General features: G+C 44.0%; 1 protein-coding gene across 3 annotated transcripts in view; it reads left to right on the plus strand.

Moving 5' to 3' along the window:
• The window catches only part of Gmeb1 (glucocorticoid modulatory element binding protein 1), a 34,170-nt gene extending 19,864 nt beyond the window's left edge, over nt 1-14,306 (plus strand). For all 3 annotated transcript variants that reach the window (XM_041652347.1, XM_041652346.1, XM_041652348.1), the window contains exons 6-10: nt 1,634-1,791; nt 5,217-5,348; nt 6,145-6,282; nt 12,036-12,158; nt 13,469-14,306. In XM_041652347.1, coding sequence (XP_041508281.1) covers nt 1,634-1,791; nt 5,217-5,348; nt 6,145-6,282; nt 12,036-12,158; nt 13,469-14,166 — 1,249 coding nt within the window. In that variant the 3' untranslated portion in view covers nt 14,167-14,306. The remainder of the gene's footprint in view (nt 1-1,633; nt 1,792-5,216; nt 5,349-6,144; nt 6,283-12,035; nt 12,159-13,468) is intronic.
• Nucleotides 14,307-16,366: the final 2,060 nt, after the last annotated feature.

Below are 16,366 nucleotides of genomic sequence, written 5' to 3' on the forward strand. Positions count from 1 at the left end.
TTTTTTAATTTATTTTTATTTTGTGTGCATTGATGTTTTGCCATGGGTGTCACAGACGATTGTGAGCTGCCATGTGGGTACTGGGATTTGAACCCAGCTCCCCTGGAAGAGCAGCTAGTGCTCGTAAGCTCTGAGCCACCTCTCCAGCCCCCAAAAACAAAAATTTTAAGGTCAAGATTAAAAATGTCCAGCCAGGTGTGGTGGCACCTTTAATTTCAGCACATGGGAGGCAGAGGCAGGAGGATCTCAAGTTTAAGGTCAAGCTGGATGACATAACCAATCTGGTCTCTATAAAGAGACCCTGTATGGAAGCCAAACACAGACAAGGGGCTGCTTCCATTGGGACAGTTTCTCTGTGGTGGCGACACATTCTCTGCAGACCCCAGGTCCCCTGGGTTCGTTACAGGTGAGGATTTGAGAGGATTACCTTTCCTTTCCGTTTTGTTCTTGTTTCATCTGCCCAGGAATTCGAGCATGTGCCAGTTTCCCCACTAATGCTTAAAGGACTGAGACTGCAGCTGGGTGATGGTGGCGCACGCTTTTAATCCCAGCACTCGGGAGTCAGAGGCAGGCGGATCTCTGTGAGTTCGAGACCGGCCTGGTCTACAAGAGCTAGTTCCAGGACAGGCTCCAAAGCCACAGAGAAACCCTGTCCCGAAAAACCAAACTGAGACTGCCTAGAGATCTGTTAGTGAAAGCCAAGTGACAGGGTAACATAGAGTTGTACTAGAACTAAAATTTAAAATGCTTCCTGGTTTTGCTTATGGTCTGTAATAGTAGGGCCTCATTGCTCTTGTTACAAGAACATTTTCCAGAAAGGATTTGTTATCATCAGTGTTGTTTTTTTTTTTTTAATTTATTTATTTGTTGTGTATACAACATTCTGCCTCCATGTGTGCCCACACTCCAAAAGAGAGCGCCAGATCTCATTACAGATGGTTGTGAGCCACCATGTGGTTGCTGGGAATTGAACTCACGACCTCTGGAAGAGCAACCAGTGTACTTAACCACTGAACCATCTCTCTAGCCCTATCTATCATCAGTGTTGTATAATACTTCTAGGAGACTTAATTTTGTAAATTTTATTTTATTATTTTTTTTGTTTATTTGAGACGGGATTTCTCTGTGTAGCCTTGGCTATTCTGGAACTTGCTTTGTAGACCAGGCTGGCCTCGAACTCAAGAGATCTGCCAGCCTCTGCTTGCTAAGGACTGGAAATAAAGCCATGCACCACCACTGCTGGGCTTGTGGTTGTTTTATTTTTGTTATAGGGTTTCACTATATAGCTCAGGATAACCTGGAACTTGGCTGTGTATACCAGGTTGATCTTGAATGCACAGGGTCTCTGCCTCCCAAGTGTTGGGACTTTCAGCTTTGGGTTTTAATGACTTTCTTGACATTCTTAGTTAATCTAAGGCTTGTTGTCGAGGAAGCTCAGAAGGGAAGTGGTGGTCAATGTGGGAAGGACCAATGAACATTTGATAATTCCAATTAGAATTTTCAGTTTTATGACGTCAGATATTGGGCTTCTCTAATTTCCACCATGAAATCAGCAGATGGTCCTCGTCTAAACTCAGTTCTCATAGTTCTCGTAGGTGAAATGTGGGCTGAACTGCGTCTTGTCTCTCTACAGGAAAATGATGGACTCCGGGCAGATCGATTTTTACCAGCATGACAAAGTTTGCTCCAATACCTGCAGGAGTACCAAGTTTGACCTTCTGATCAGCAGTGCGAGGGCACCAGTGCCAGGCCAGCAGACAAGTGTAGTGCAGACCCCCACCTCGGCTGATGGTAGGGGGTAGGAAACCGCCCGGGCTGCCACTGTGTTTACCAGCTCTTCTCTCCTTCTCATCGCTTCTCCCTTGTGCTTTTGTTGTTTGGTTTGCTTTTGAGACCATCCTACCATGTAGCCCAGGCTGGACTTGAAGTTACTGTGATTTCCTTGTTTCTGCCTCCCAAGTGCTTGGATCACAAACATAAATCACCATGCCTGGTGTCCCCGGTTTCCCGTTCTTGTCAGTATTGATGTGCTTTTGTGCTGTCTTGTAAGATACTGCAGAATTTGGCTGGACTCCAAGCCCTGGATTCCCTTTTTCCTCTTAAAAAAACTCATGTTTGGTTTGAGACTAGGTTTCTGTTACCCAGGCTGGTCAGCAACTCACTGTGTAGCCCAGGCTGACTTATTTTTTTTATTTTTTTTTTAAATATTTATTTATTTATTATGTATACAGTACTCTATCTGTGTGTATGCCTGCAGGCCAGAAGAGGGCACCAGACCTCATTACAGATGGTTGTGAGCCACCATGTGGTTGCTAGGAATTGAACTCACGACCTTTGGAAGAGCAGGCAATGCTCTTAACCACTGAGCCATCTCTCCAGCCCCCCCAGGCTGTCTTATATTCATGGCTATTCTCTGTTCTAGAATCCTGGGACACAGGCTTGAAATCACCCATCCTGGTTTCTCTCTCTTTTTCTATTGGGGGGTGTTTTTCAAGACATTGTTTCTCTGTGTCCCAATGATCCTTTTGTTTCTGCTTCCTGAGTGTTAGGATTAAAGGCAGGTGCTACTATGCCCAGCATGCCTATCTATTTTAATTGATTCTTTCTCCCCTCCCCTCCCTTCCTTGTGTAGAGTTCTGCCTGCTTGTTTGTATGCCTGCAGGCCAGAAGAGGGCACCAGATTTCAAAGGGATGGTTGTAAGCCACCATATGAGTGCTGGGAATTGAATTTAGGACCTTTGAAAGAGCAGCCAGTGCTCTTAACTGCCATTTCTCTAGCCCCTTTTAACTGATTCTTATTGGCCAACTCTTATCATGTTTTTTCTTTTCTTTTTTCATTATCATCATCATTAGTACTGTCTGTGCTTCTGTCTCTACCTTCTATTTCCAGCAATCTTTGTTTGTTTGTTTGTTTGTTCTTGTTTTTGTTTTTGAGATAGGGTTTCTCTGTGTCATCCTGGCTGTCCTGGAACTTGCTTTGTAGACCAGACTGGCATCAAACTCAGAGATCCACCTGCCTCTGCCTCCTTAGTGTTGGGATTAAAGGCATGAGCCACTACCACCTGCCTTATTTCCAGCATTCTTATTTCTTTTTTTGTTTTTTCAAGACAGGGTTTCTCTTTGTAACATCCCTGGCTGTCCTGGAACTCACTTGGTAGACCAGGCTGGCCTCGAACTCACTGAGTTCTGTCTGCCTCTGCCTCCCAAATGCTGGGATTAAAGATGTGCACCACCACCGCCTGGCACATTCTTATTTCTTGTACCAAGTATTAAAAAGACGTCCTGTGCTCACAGGGCTTACTCAGTACTCTCACTTTCCAGGCGTGCCAGGTTGAGTGGCGGCAGATAAGATTAGAGAGGTACATCAGAGTGGCTAACAGCTTCAAATGTTGTGAGGCTGGACCTCAGTGGCTGGGCTGAGCCTGAATTAGGAAGTTCACCTGAGTGAGCCCCAGTTTACCAACCTAGACTTTCTTGCAGATGTTAAGGTGGGTGCACAGGCCCTCAGAGTCTTCCTAGAGAGCCCAGGCTGGCCTGGAATTTGCTGTGTTGACCAGCTCAAACATAGGGCCTACGCTGTTTTCTGTTATTGCTCTTGTTTTGCTTTGATTTTGTTTGTTTTGATATGTAGTCTGATTGTGTAGTCCAGGCTGGCCTAGGATGCCCCCGAATCTGCTCCCGAGAGTCCTGGGTTTCAGGCCTGTTCAGCTGACCTTTGGTGCTTTTGAATTTTGTTTTGGGGTACCCTCTTATCATCTAGGTGAGAGGGAGAGAGGGAGAATATGAATTATGATGGATTAATCACAGCTTCTGGAGACATCACAGTGGCATAAAAGGCGTTTCAGCTGCTGTTAGAAATCTTTGGGATGAGGGCACCCAGGCTGGCCTCCAACTCACGACCTTTCTGCCTTAGCCTCCCAAATGTTGGAATTATATATAGTCCTCACCCACCTCACATGGCTTTGTGGGGTTGGTTTTGGTTTGGTTTTTGGTGAACTCTCATATTCTGAGAGTAATCAGTAGGTGAGTTACAAACCACATCTCTTGGAGCCTAAAGGCCCTTTCAGGAAAGTGTCTGGCAAAGAATTTTCATGTATTTGATTCTTTTACTTAGAAAATGAAGAATATTCCAAAATGATTTCTTTTCTTTTTATTTGTCAAAACTTTGCTTGGTTGTCCATGTTGTCCTATTTATTTGGTTATAGCTCTCTTCCGGTATATAGAGCTCACACATGTCTGAGCCACTTGGATTTTTCTCACAGTTTTTGTTCAGCTTTTTAGAGACAGTTGAAAGGTAAAGTGTGTTTTAAGATTTTGAATTGTGTGTGAATCTGTGTGGCTATGTATGTGCTTGTGTATGCATATGTGTCTGTCTCTATGTCTGTGTGGGCACATGTGTATGTTTGTGGGTACCCTTGGAAGCCAGTTATAGACAGTTGTAACCTGCCTGACATGGGTCGCGGGAACTGAACACTGGTCCTAGAAGAGCAACATGTGCTCTTAACCACTGAGCTGTCTTTCCAGTTCCATGTCTGTTCTATTTATTCATGTGTCTCCTATCAGATTTGTGTGTGTGTGTGTGTGTGTGTGTGTGTGTATCTCTGTTTCTCTTGCTTTCTCATCCCAGGTTGATTCATTAGCTGTAACAGCTTCAGGTATTCTAGATGCTTACTACCAAGCACATCTATAGTAGGGCTCATGACAAATGCACTTCTTTTAAATGATTCTAGGTCTTTCCCATCCTCAGTAAGTCTGGAGCTGGTGGTCTGGCAGGCACACCTACCCCCAGTCACTTTCAAAAACATCTGACTGGGAAGCAGACTGCCCTTGGAAGTTTTTTGTTTATTGGATTTTTGAGACAGGGTTTCTCTGTAGCTTTGGGGTCTGTCCTGGAATTAGCTCTTGTAGACCAGGCTGGCCTCGAACTCACAGAGATCCGCCTGCCTCTGCCTCTGAAGTGCTGGGATTAAAGGCATGCACCACCACTGCCTGGCAATTTTTTTTTTTTTAAAGCTTTTTCCTTAGCAAGGCAAGTTTCCTTTAGAAAATTCAGTGTCCATCCTGGCTTACCTAGAGATCTGTATTTTAAACTATGGACACATAGGGAAGAGGCATCATGTTAGAATCACAAGGTCTTTCTGCTGTAAGTATGAGAGAGGATAACTATGAATTTCTTCATAAAACTGACTGTCTTTCTTTCTAATGGACTCTGCTAGGTAACATCACACAGATTGCCATCTCAGAGGAGAGCATGGAAGAGGCTGGGCTGGAGTGGAACTCAGCTCTCACTGCTGCTGTCACCATGGCCACGGATGAGGGCGTAAAAAAAGACTCTGAAGAAATTTCAGGTACTTTCCTGTGTAGCTCATGTGTTCCTCGTGTAGCTTGTGTCCTCCTATAGGTTTATGACCTTGTTTATGCACAGAGCAGAAGTCTTCATAAACATGAGTACTAACTAGAGCTGGAATCGGCTCCTTTTAACCCGAGCAATCATCCAGACAGCTGTGAGCTGCCATGTGGGTGCTGGGAATTGAGCCCAGGTTCTTTGGAAGAGCAGCCAGTGCTCTTAGCCACTGAGCCATCTCTCCCGTGCCCCACTTTCTCCTTTTGATCATTCATTTAATAAATATTTGTTGCCTATTTGATTCTATTGCTATTTGCTGTGTACATACATGAAGAGACTTAGCCATCACCCTAGAGATACTTACAGGCCTTCCCACCCAGCTGTTTGGTTTAGTGTAGAACTAGAGAGACTATATTTAATTAATATTTAGCTTACTATCTTTATTAGTTAACATTTATAAAATTAAATCCTATCTAATTGAAAACAAAATTAAAATTGAATTTAATCAAGTAATACTTAGTCTTAATTATTAAATGTCTATTTAATATTTAACTGGATATTTTTATTGAACTAAGATGTCTGTTTTTATAGCCAGAATCATAACAAGTCAAGGGCATGACAAATTGAAGCAATTATCCCAAGCCCCTAGTATCTGAAGGGGCTAATAATTAGGTACCAACTCATGGACACAGCTAGTCTTTCATGTTTTAGCATAAAATCCTTTCAAATTGAAATTAGCATTATAGACGTGCTGAGGTATCTGGTAATATCTACCTTTTGTCTTATCCCTTCTGTGCCAGAGGACACTTTGATGTTCTGGAAAGGAATAGCTGATGTAGGGTTGATGGAGGAGGTCGTCTGTAATATTCAGAAGGAGATAGAAGAACTTCTCAGGGGCGTTCAGCAGCGGCTCCTGCAGGCTCCCTTCCAGGTCACGGGTAAGTGCACTGAGCCTGGTACTAGCCTTCCTTTCTTTGAGCATTCACAACTGTGCTCAGGTTCCTGTTCGCCCCACAACTCTGAGGCAGAGGTACCATTCTCTTCATTTACAGATAAGAAAGTAAAGATTGTAAAAATTAAGTAATTGTTTTTCATGGTTCATGACTGTGTTTTGTTCATTTATGTGGTCCTAGAGATTTAAGTTGGCCCCAGCATACTAGGCAAGCACTCTTCTACTGAGGTAGAACCCCAGCCTTCTTTTACTTTATCATTGATGGATTTTATTTGTTCATTCATTTGTTCATTTATTTATTTGTTGGTTGGTTGGTTGATTGATTTTTCGAGACAGGGTTTCTCTGTGAAACAGTCCTGGCTGTTCTGGAACTCACTTTGTAGATCAGGCTGGCTTCAAACTCACAGAGATTCACCTGCTTCTGCCTCCCACATGCTGGGATTAAAGGTGTGCACCACCACTACCTGGCATTAAATTAACTGGGTTTTAAACTTTGGTTTGGTATGTTTAGCTACTTCGCTTTGTACTTTTTCTCATTGAGGCATCCTTTTTTCTTGTTCTTTCCTGTTTTTTTTTTTGTGTTTTGTTTTTTGTTTTTCGAGTCAGGGTTTCTCTGTACATTTGGAGCCTCTCTTGAAACTAGCTCTTGTAGACCAGGTTGGCATCGAACTCACAGAGATCCGCCTGCTCTGCCGCCTGAGTGCTGGGATTAAATGGGATTAAAGGTGTGCACCACCACTGCTGGCTGTCTTTCTCATCTCTCTTCCTCTGTGTCTGCCTTTCTTCTTTCCAAAATTCTCCTAGTCTGGTTGCCCCACCTATACTTCCTGCCTGGCTACTGGCCAATCAGCGTTTCATTAAACCAATATGAGGGGCAAATCTTTATAGTGTATCAGAGCATTATCCCACAGCAATATCTTATTGTTTTAAAGATTTTATTTTTATTTTTCAGTTATGTTGTTTTAAAGTTTCTATTACTGTGGTAAAACAACATAACAAAAGCAGCTTGGGTATGTGTCAGGGAAGGGTTGTCTTTATTGTATGTTTCCAGGTCTTTTCTTTTAAAGATTTATTCATTTATTATGTATAGTGTTCTGCCTGCATGTCTGCCTACAGGCCAGAAGAGGGCGCCAGATCTCATTAGATGGCTGTGAGCCACCTTGTGGTTGCTGGGAATTGAACGCAGGTCCTCTGGAAGAGCAGCCAGTGCTCTTTACCACTAAGCCACCTCTCTAGTCCCCTCAGCTTACCTTTTTATAGCACCCGGGACCACCAGCCCAGAGGTGACACTGCCCACAGTGAGCTGGAAACTCTCACATCAACCTTCATTCAAGAAATCATCAATTGTGGACTGGGTATCTTTTTCATACAAATAGGGTTATGATGAGGCCTCACAGTTTGTATGTTCACTGAATTCTTTTTGTTGTTGTTGTTTGTTTTGATTTTCTCGAGACAGGGTTTCTCTGTAGCTTTGGAGCTTATCCTGGAACTCACTCTATAGATCATGCTGGCCTCGAACTCACAGAGATCCGCCTGTTTTTTTAAAGATTTATTTATTTATTACGTATACAGTTCTGCCTGCATATATGCCTGCACAGCAGAAGAGGGCACCAGATCTCATTATAGATGGTTGCATCTCACCATGTGATTGCTGGGAATTGATCTAAGGACCTCTGGAAGAGCAGCCCGTGCTCTTAACCTCTGAGCCATCTCTCCAGCCCTGTTCACTGAGTTCTTTTTTTTTTGTTTTTGTTTTGTTTTTTGTTTTTATTTATTTATTTTTATTTATTATGTATACAATATTCTGTCTGTGTGTGCCTGCAGGCCAGAAGAGGGCACCAGACCTCATTACAGATGGTTGTGAGCCACCATGTGGTTGCTGGGAATTGAACTCAGGACCTTTGGCAGAGCAGGCAATGCTCTTAACCTCTGAGCCATCTCTCCAGCCCTTTGTTTTTGTTTTTTGAGAGGGTTTCTCTGTAGCCTTGAAGCCTGTCCTGGAACTAGCTCTTGTAGACCAGGCTGACCTCTGCCTCCTGAGTGCTGGGATTAAAGGCGTGCACCACAGTGCTTAGCTTCACTGAATTCTTAAACTTGTTAGTCGTTAACTTTTTTTTTTTTAAGGTTTGTTTGTTTGTTTGGTTTGGTTTTTTTTTTTTTTTTTTTTTTTTTGAGACAGGGTTTCTCTATGTAACAGCTTTGGCTGTCCTGGAATTCACAGAGATCTGCCTGCTTCTGCCTCCTAAATGCTGGGATTAAAGTTATAAAGCACCATACCCAGCTTCAGTATGTTTTTTTTTTGTTGTTTTTTTTGTTTGTTTTTTTGTGATAGGGTCCCAAGTATCCCAAGCTATCTTCAAACTTTACGTAGCCAAGGTTGGCCTTGAATTTCTCCTGCCTCCCCGTGCTTAGTGCTGTGTCTAGAGGCCTGAACCACAAAATTCAGCTTTGCTTACATTTATTTATTTATTTATTGTGCGTGCGTGGAGGGGGTAATGCAATCCATGCTATAGTTCATATGTGGAGGCCAGAGGACAACTTGCAATTTTTTTATTCTGTCGTTTGGGTCCCCAGAGTCAAGCTCAGATCCCCGGGGTTGGCAGCAAGCCCTTTACCTGTGAGCCATCTCATTGGCTCATTTATTGTTTCTGCCCTGGAGAGGAAACAAAGGGCTTTGCATGTGTCAAGGAAGTGTTCTATCAGAATAAACACCGACTTTAGTGTAAATTAATCTGTGCTTGGAATGAAACCCAAGCAGATGATACAGAAAGCTGGGGTGCTTGTTTTCATAGTAGAAAGAAAGGCCTTTGATGCCGGGCGGTGAGCTTAGAACACAAACCTGCGTTTTGGAAGTTAGATATAATGAGCCAGGAGAAAGAAGCAGGCAGAAAGAGCAAAGATCTTCGAGAGATGGTATCTGGTGAGTACAAAAAACTATGGAAGCCGGGCGGTGGTGGTGCACGCCTTTAATCCCAGCACTCGGGAGGCAGAGGCAGGCGGATCTCTGTGAGTTCGAGGCCAGCCTGGTCTACAAGAGCTAGTTCCAGGACAGGCTCCAAAACCACAGAGAAACCCTGTCTCAAAAAACCAAAACCAAAAACAAACAAACAAACAAAAAAAAAACTATGGAAGCTGGGTGGTGGCATGCACTTTTTTTTTTTTTTGAGACAGGGTGTTTCTCCATAACTTTGGAGCCTGTCCTGGAACTAGCTCTGTAGACCAGACTGGGTGGCACACACCTTTATTCCCAGTACTTTGAATACAGAGACAGGCGGATCTCTGTAAGTTTGGGGCCAGCCTTGTCTACAAATTTAGTTTCAAGAATCCTGTCTTGAAAAACAAACAAAAAAAGAATTCTAGGAAACCCCAGAGTAACTGTTGCAGTGGGTGAGATTGCAGGTGCAGATAAGTACGGGTGTGGTGTGTTTGTTGTTGTTGTTGTTTGAGATAGGGTCTCCCTGCACAGCCTTGACTGTCCTGGCTAGCCTCACTGTTGTTTCTCCCTCCTGAGTTCTGGAAAAGGTAAGTGCCACCACACCCAGCCATTTAGTGGTTTTCTTAATCTATAACCCAGGTTGGCCTTCAGTTCAAGGCAGTGATCTCACCTCAGCCTCACCAAATGCTAGGATTACAGGTGAGCCATCACACCTGGCCTGTCGTGTATTTGGAAATGTAGTCTCATCTTATTGCCCGGGCTGATCTTGAGCTCCTAGGTTCAAATTATCCTGCTTCAGCCTCCAGAATAGATACAGCTAGAGTTTTCCGCCACCACATCCAGCTTTTACAATCCTGTTTCCAAACTATGGGTCAGAATTTATAACTAAATGCAAGGTTTAGTCTTTGTTCTTTTTTTGTTTGTTAGTTTTGAGATGGGGTTTTACTATTTAACTTTGGCTGTCCTAGAACTTGCTGTGTTGACCTGCTGGCCTCAAACTCACAGAGATCTGTCTGCCTCTGCCTTTCAAGTGCTGAGATTAAAAGCATCCACCACTATGCCTGTATTTTTTATTTATTTATTTATTTTGGGCTGCAAAGATGGTTCAGAGGTTAAGAGCATTGGCTTCTTCCAGGGGTCCGAAGTTCAATTCCCAGCAACTACATGGTGGCACACAGCCATCTATAATAAGATCTGGTGTCCTCTTCTGGCCTGCACACATATATGGAGGCAGAATGTTGTATACATAATAAATAGATCTTTTTTTTTTTTTTAGAATTAGCATAGCTCATTTCATCCACTCCTTTATTGACAGACTTTGAGGTTGACTTTATATTTTTTATACCCATTCTACCATCACCCGCACACAGACATGAATGCAATTAGAAGAAATTTCTTTAGGTCTTCACCTTGGCTTGCCTGGAACTCATAAAGATCCACCTGCCTCTGCCTCCTATAAAAGTATCTTTCTTTTTTTTTTCTTATTTATTTATTTATTTATTTATTTAGGATTTCTGTCTCCTCCCCGCACCCGCTTCCCATTTCCCTCCCCCTCCCCCAGTCAAGTCCCCCTCCCTCATCTGCTCAAAGAGCAATCAGGGTTCCCTGACCTGTGGGAAGCCCAAGGACTGCCCACCTCTATCCAGGTCTCGTAAGGTGAGCATCCAAACTGCCTAGGCTCCCACAAAGCCAGTACGTGCAGTAGGACCAAGAACCCCACTGCGATTGTTCTTGAGCTCTCATTATTCCTCATTGTCCGCTATGTTCAGCTAGTCCGGATTTATCCCATGCTTTTTTAGACCTAGGCCAGCTGGCCTTGGTGAGTTCCCGATAGAACATCCCCATTGTCTCAGTGTGTGGGTGCACCCCTCGTGGTCCTGAGTTCCTTGCTCATAAATAGATCTTTTTTAAAGAAAGAAGGATTTTCCCAGGTGATAGTGGCGCATGTTTTGTAATCCCAGCACTTGGGAGGCAGAGGCAGGCAGATCTCAGTGAGTTTGAGGCCAGCCTGGACTACAAAATGAGTTCCAGGACAACCAGGGCTGTTTGTTACACAGAGAAACACTGTCTCAGGGGAGGAAAAAAGAGATTTATTTATTTCACCTTTTTATGTATTTTTGCTTTTTGTCTTTGTAATGGTAGGGATTGGACCAGCATGCTAAGCAAGCACCCTACCACTTGTAGGAAGATCTTCAAATATATTACAAAATCATATTGAATAGATGTGGTAAATCTGGGTTAAAAAGCTTGCTAGCGAAGCAGTGGTATACGCCTTTAATCCCAGCACTGGGAGGCAGAGGCAGGAGGATCTCTACGAGTTCAAGGCCAGCCTGATCTACAGAACAAGTTCCAGGATAGCCAAAGTGGTTACAGAGAGAAACCCTGTTTCAAAAAACAAACCAACAAATATTAAAATTGCCAGGTAGGGCGATGAGTACTTGTTAGCCCAGAACTAAAGACTGAGTGTAGGATTCAAGGCTATCCTTGGCCAGTTTGAGAGCAGCCTGGCAACAAGATCCTTTCTCAAAACCAGCACCACCACAGCAATTATTGAACTGTGTTTAAGAGAATTCCATAGTCTCTTCATTTTTTTCTTGTTTGGAGTGAGGGGAGGTGTGATTTATAGGTCAGCATGGCCTAGAGCTCACTCTGTAGCTTAAGCTGGCCTTGAACTTCCAATTGTACTGCCTCCATCTCCCAAGCTTGTAGCTCCACTCTGGGCTCCTGGTTCTTTCAGGTCTGTAACTAGCACAGCAGGGCAGGGACTGTTTGGACTCTACAGGCCTGTGCTTTGTTTCCAATAGATGCTGCTGTTTTGAACAATGTGGCACATACGTTTGGCCTGATGGACACAGTCAAGAGAGTTTTGGACAACAGACGGAAGCAAGTGGAGCAGAGTGAGGGGCAGTTCCTCTATACCCTGGCAGGTACGTGGACTCACCTCTCTTCTTTGGAGGGTTGATGTGTCACTAGATTATTCTGATAATCTAGGAATGTTGGTGGCAGGAGACACGAATCAGCTTTCCTTTTTATTACATTATCAATGTGGCTGTTTTTGCTAACTATGGATTTTGTACATTTTCCATTGTCATAATCATAAATTATGACTGGGGAGATGGCTGACTGAGTAGGTAAAATATTGGCTCTATACACATGAGGACTTGCTCTGTAGTCCGGGTTATGTATATGATGCTCTATGCCAGAAGAGGGCATCAGATCCCATTGTAGATGGCTGTAAGCCATCATGTGGTTGCTGGGAATTGAACTCTGGAAGAACAGCCAATACTCAACCTCTGAGTCATCTCTCCAACCACTGGTTTAAATGTTCTTAAATGATAGATGTGATTGATAAAGTTAGCCGGTGAGCCAGCCAATCTAGCTTAATTGCTAAGTTGCAGGCCAGTGAGATACTGTGTCTTAAAGGAGATAAACACTTAGTCCTCCTGTCTGCACATGCATCTACATATACGTGCTCATACATGTACACTTACACACATGAGCAAACCACAAAAGGTAAAACAAAAATGTTATACTATGCCTCATAATTGTGTACAATTTAAAATAGATGTAGGTGTGGCTAGAAAAACAGCTCAGCATTACTTTAAGAGTATACGTCCTTCCAGAGAGCCCGAGTTCTGTTCCCAACACCTGCATCTCACAACCACCTGTAACTCCAGCTCTGGCATATGTGACACCTTCTGTGGCCTCTACAGAGGCCAGGGTGTGTACTTTTACATGTACACACACACACGTGCACCATAAGACAAATAATTAAAAATATAAATTTAATTAAAAATATATATTTGTATCTGTGTATATTGGGGGGTGTGGCTCAGTGCTAAAGCATGTCCTTAATATGCTCCTGCCCTGCGTGTAAATCACCTGCTTGTGAAAGGGGGAAAGACCATGGGAGGCTTCTTTGATTTGTATTTTGTTGAGAGATGAAAAAATGCGGAGGAGTATGTGGGGTTGAGTAAGTAAGAGCACAGTTTTGATAGACTCGGAACTGTTGCCCCGCTCATGATCACACCATTAAGTGCAGTTACTAAAAGGTTTAAAAAAATCATCTCCATAAGTTATTTGAGAAACTTTGGTGTGACTTGCCTGAGGCCACACAGTGTAAAGCCGTGACAGGATCCTGTGTCTCCCGACCCCCTGGTTAATGTTCCCTAGATGACATTTTTTCCCTCGCTAAGTCTAGCTGTTTGGATGTTGTTTTGTTTTTTTCCCCTCATAGACTTGGAACGGCAGTTGGAAGAGCAAAAAAAGCAAGCCCAAGATCCTAGACTGAAATCTCAGACGGTTCAGAATGTGGTACTAATGCCTGTGAGCACCCCAAAGCCTCCAAAGAGACCCCGGCTCCAGCGGCCAGCCTCCACCACTGTCCTGAGCCCTTCTCCTGTGCAGCAGCCTCAGTTTACTGTTATCTCACCTATCACCATTACCCCCGTGGGGCAGTCCTTCTCCATGGGCAATATTCCAGTGGCTACTCTCAGCCAGGCCTCCAGTCCTGTGACTGTCCACACGCTGCCTTCTGGCCCGCAGCTCTTCCGCTATGCCACGGTGGTTTCCTCTGCCAAGAACAGCTCACCAGACACAGTGACCATCCACCCTTCGTCGAGCTTGGCCCTGCTAAGCTCTGCCACTATGCAGGATGGCAGTACCCTAGGCAATATGGCCACGATGGTGAGCCCTGTGGAGCTGGTGGCCATGGAGTCTGGCCTGACTTCAGCAATCCAGGCAGTTGAAAGCTCCTCGGAGGATGGGCAGACCATCATTGAAATTGACCCAGCCCCAGATCCTGAGGCTGAAGACAATGAGGGCAAAGCAGTCATCTTGGAGACAGAGCTGAGGACTGAGGAGAAAGTGGTGGCTGAGATGGAAGAACACCAGCATCAAGTCCACAATGTGGAGATTGTGGTCTTGGAGGACTAATTGGGGATGGGGCCAAGAGCTATGTTTTGGTTTGGAATTTTAATTATGTTTATTTTTATCATTGTCCCATTCATTTCCACATAGAACCTTTTTTTTTTTAAAAAAAAAAAAACAAACTACAAAAATCTTGTTGTAACTGACAATGTTGGGTTCCTCCTACCCCCTCACTGACAAATGGACAGAACAAGCTACCTTTCCTGAAGTTAGGAACAGGTCATCCGTCATCCGGTGTCCTAATCATCTTACCCCAAGGAAGGTATTGCTTTTAGGGAAGGTGTCAAAATAACCAGGAACCCTTTCCAGAATAGTCTATCTGTGTACACATGCATGGGTTCACTCTTGTAAAGATGTATTGACCAAACTCTGGAGCACAGACCTGACACTGGAAGACGGCCAGCTCTCGCGTATCCTGGATATGGCCTCAGAGGCCAGTGCAAAACTCTCAAACAAAAGGAAGTTGAACTCTGCTTAGAGTGGGAAGTAGCATGCCATCAGCAGCTTAAATGGGGAAGTTCTTTGGCAAGGAGGGGGCAAGGCGTGATCTTCCAGAGGTGCATCTGATGCCCCCTCGAGCTCTTTGAGGGTTGGGTACCATTTTGAGAAGAGGCCAGTGATACGCAGCAAACAAGCGATGGTCACAGCTGTGCTTTTGGGATAGCTCACCTTGCCCCCAGTCTTGTCAAATCCCTCATCCTCTTCACCAAGGATTTTTAGTCCATTCCTTGCAGACTGTGATGTGGCATAAACTGCTCTAGATCTTGGACTGTGGCTGTCATGAGATGGGGCTCCAAGGCCATCATTTTTGTTTCTTGACTCCAGGAATGGAAGAGTTCCTCATGCAGACCAGCTGCTATTTTTGGGAGCCCTGCATGCAAGTGTGTGTGGTGTGGTGTGTTGTGGTGTGTGTGTGGTGTGCTGTGTGTATACCTGTTTTGGCTTTGGAACCAAAAGCAGTCCTCACTTGGTGCTTCCCCTTCTCTTCATCCTGCAGTCTCCTGGATCCCACGCTCTGCAGCTTTTTGGCTGATGTCGAGAGCAGTGACAGGTGCCTGCCTGCCTTCATTGCTTTTGAGAGTCACTTCTGTTTATGCCACAGATGCTTCTGGGAGATACCGAGCTCATAAAAAGACTTAGGCTTGGCAGGGAAGACTGGAAACACCTCCAGCCTTTCCTGAGGCATGGACTAGACGTCTCCTGAGTGAGCCGAACTCCCTGGGAAAGAAATGTTGTCTGTGACAGTAATGTTTGGGGGCGGGGGCTTTTTCCTAAATGCTGTTTGTACGTTTAGACCTGGGTCGCCTTCCATGCTGCAGTCCCTTCACTTTGACCCTCTTCAATGTTTGGGAAGAGGGAACAGTTTGATTTCTTTAATTACCCGTTTCTGATTTCTTAATTAATTATATTGTTCACTGTACTAGGGAAAGTATAGACACTCTACAGATGACTTTAATAGGCTGGAAAAGCACACAGTTTAGGAGTTGGAGCATTTATTATTAGTAGTAGTATTATTAAAAGTAAAATTTCGACCTTAGTTTCTATTTAAAAAAAGAATGCCTGCCTAAACCTGTCTTCCTATCTGCAGGTTTTGGAAACTGTAAAGCAACTAAGAACTGTGTCCTCCCAACTCTTCGATGGCCATAGATAGCCAGAAACCCCTCAGGTCTCTCTGAAAGACCCTAAGAGTGGGATTTCTGAACTCCATTCAGATGCATTTTAGCTTTATACTGGACTTCTCAGAATATTTAACTGAGCTGGGGACGGAGCTCAGTGTGTCAAGTGCTTACCTGGCACACATGCAACTCTGGCTTCAGTCTCCACCACGAATTAAGTAGGCATGGTGGCACATGCCTTTGATCCTTGGGAAGTAGAGACAGGAGGCTCAGAAATTCAAGGTTATTCTCGGCCCTGTAGCAAGTTCAAGACTAACCAGGGATACACAAAATGCTGTCTCAAAAAAATCCGTTTTGAACAAGATTTTGGTCCTTTATCCATTTTTAGTGAAGAAACTGGAATTTATTTCTGGCTTCCTTAGGTTTTCTGTTAATACATAAGAATTTTTATTACACTTATTTATCCGAGAGAGTGTGTGTGTAGTGGAGAGCTTGCTATGATGTCTGTGGAGGTCAGAGAGCAATCTACAGAAGCCAGTTCTCTCCTTCCACCGTGGGGGACCTGGGGAGTGAACTTGGTAGCCAGGCAT

The sequence above is a fragment of the Microtus oregoni genome, unplaced genomic scaffold (genome assembly GCF_018167655.1).
Source record: "Microtus oregoni isolate MIOR12 unplaced genomic scaffold, Mior012 000005F_ref0000423, whole genome shotgun sequence".
NCBI classification, from domain to species: domain Eukaryota; kingdom Metazoa; phylum Chordata; class Mammalia; order Rodentia; family Cricetidae; genus Microtus; species Microtus oregoni.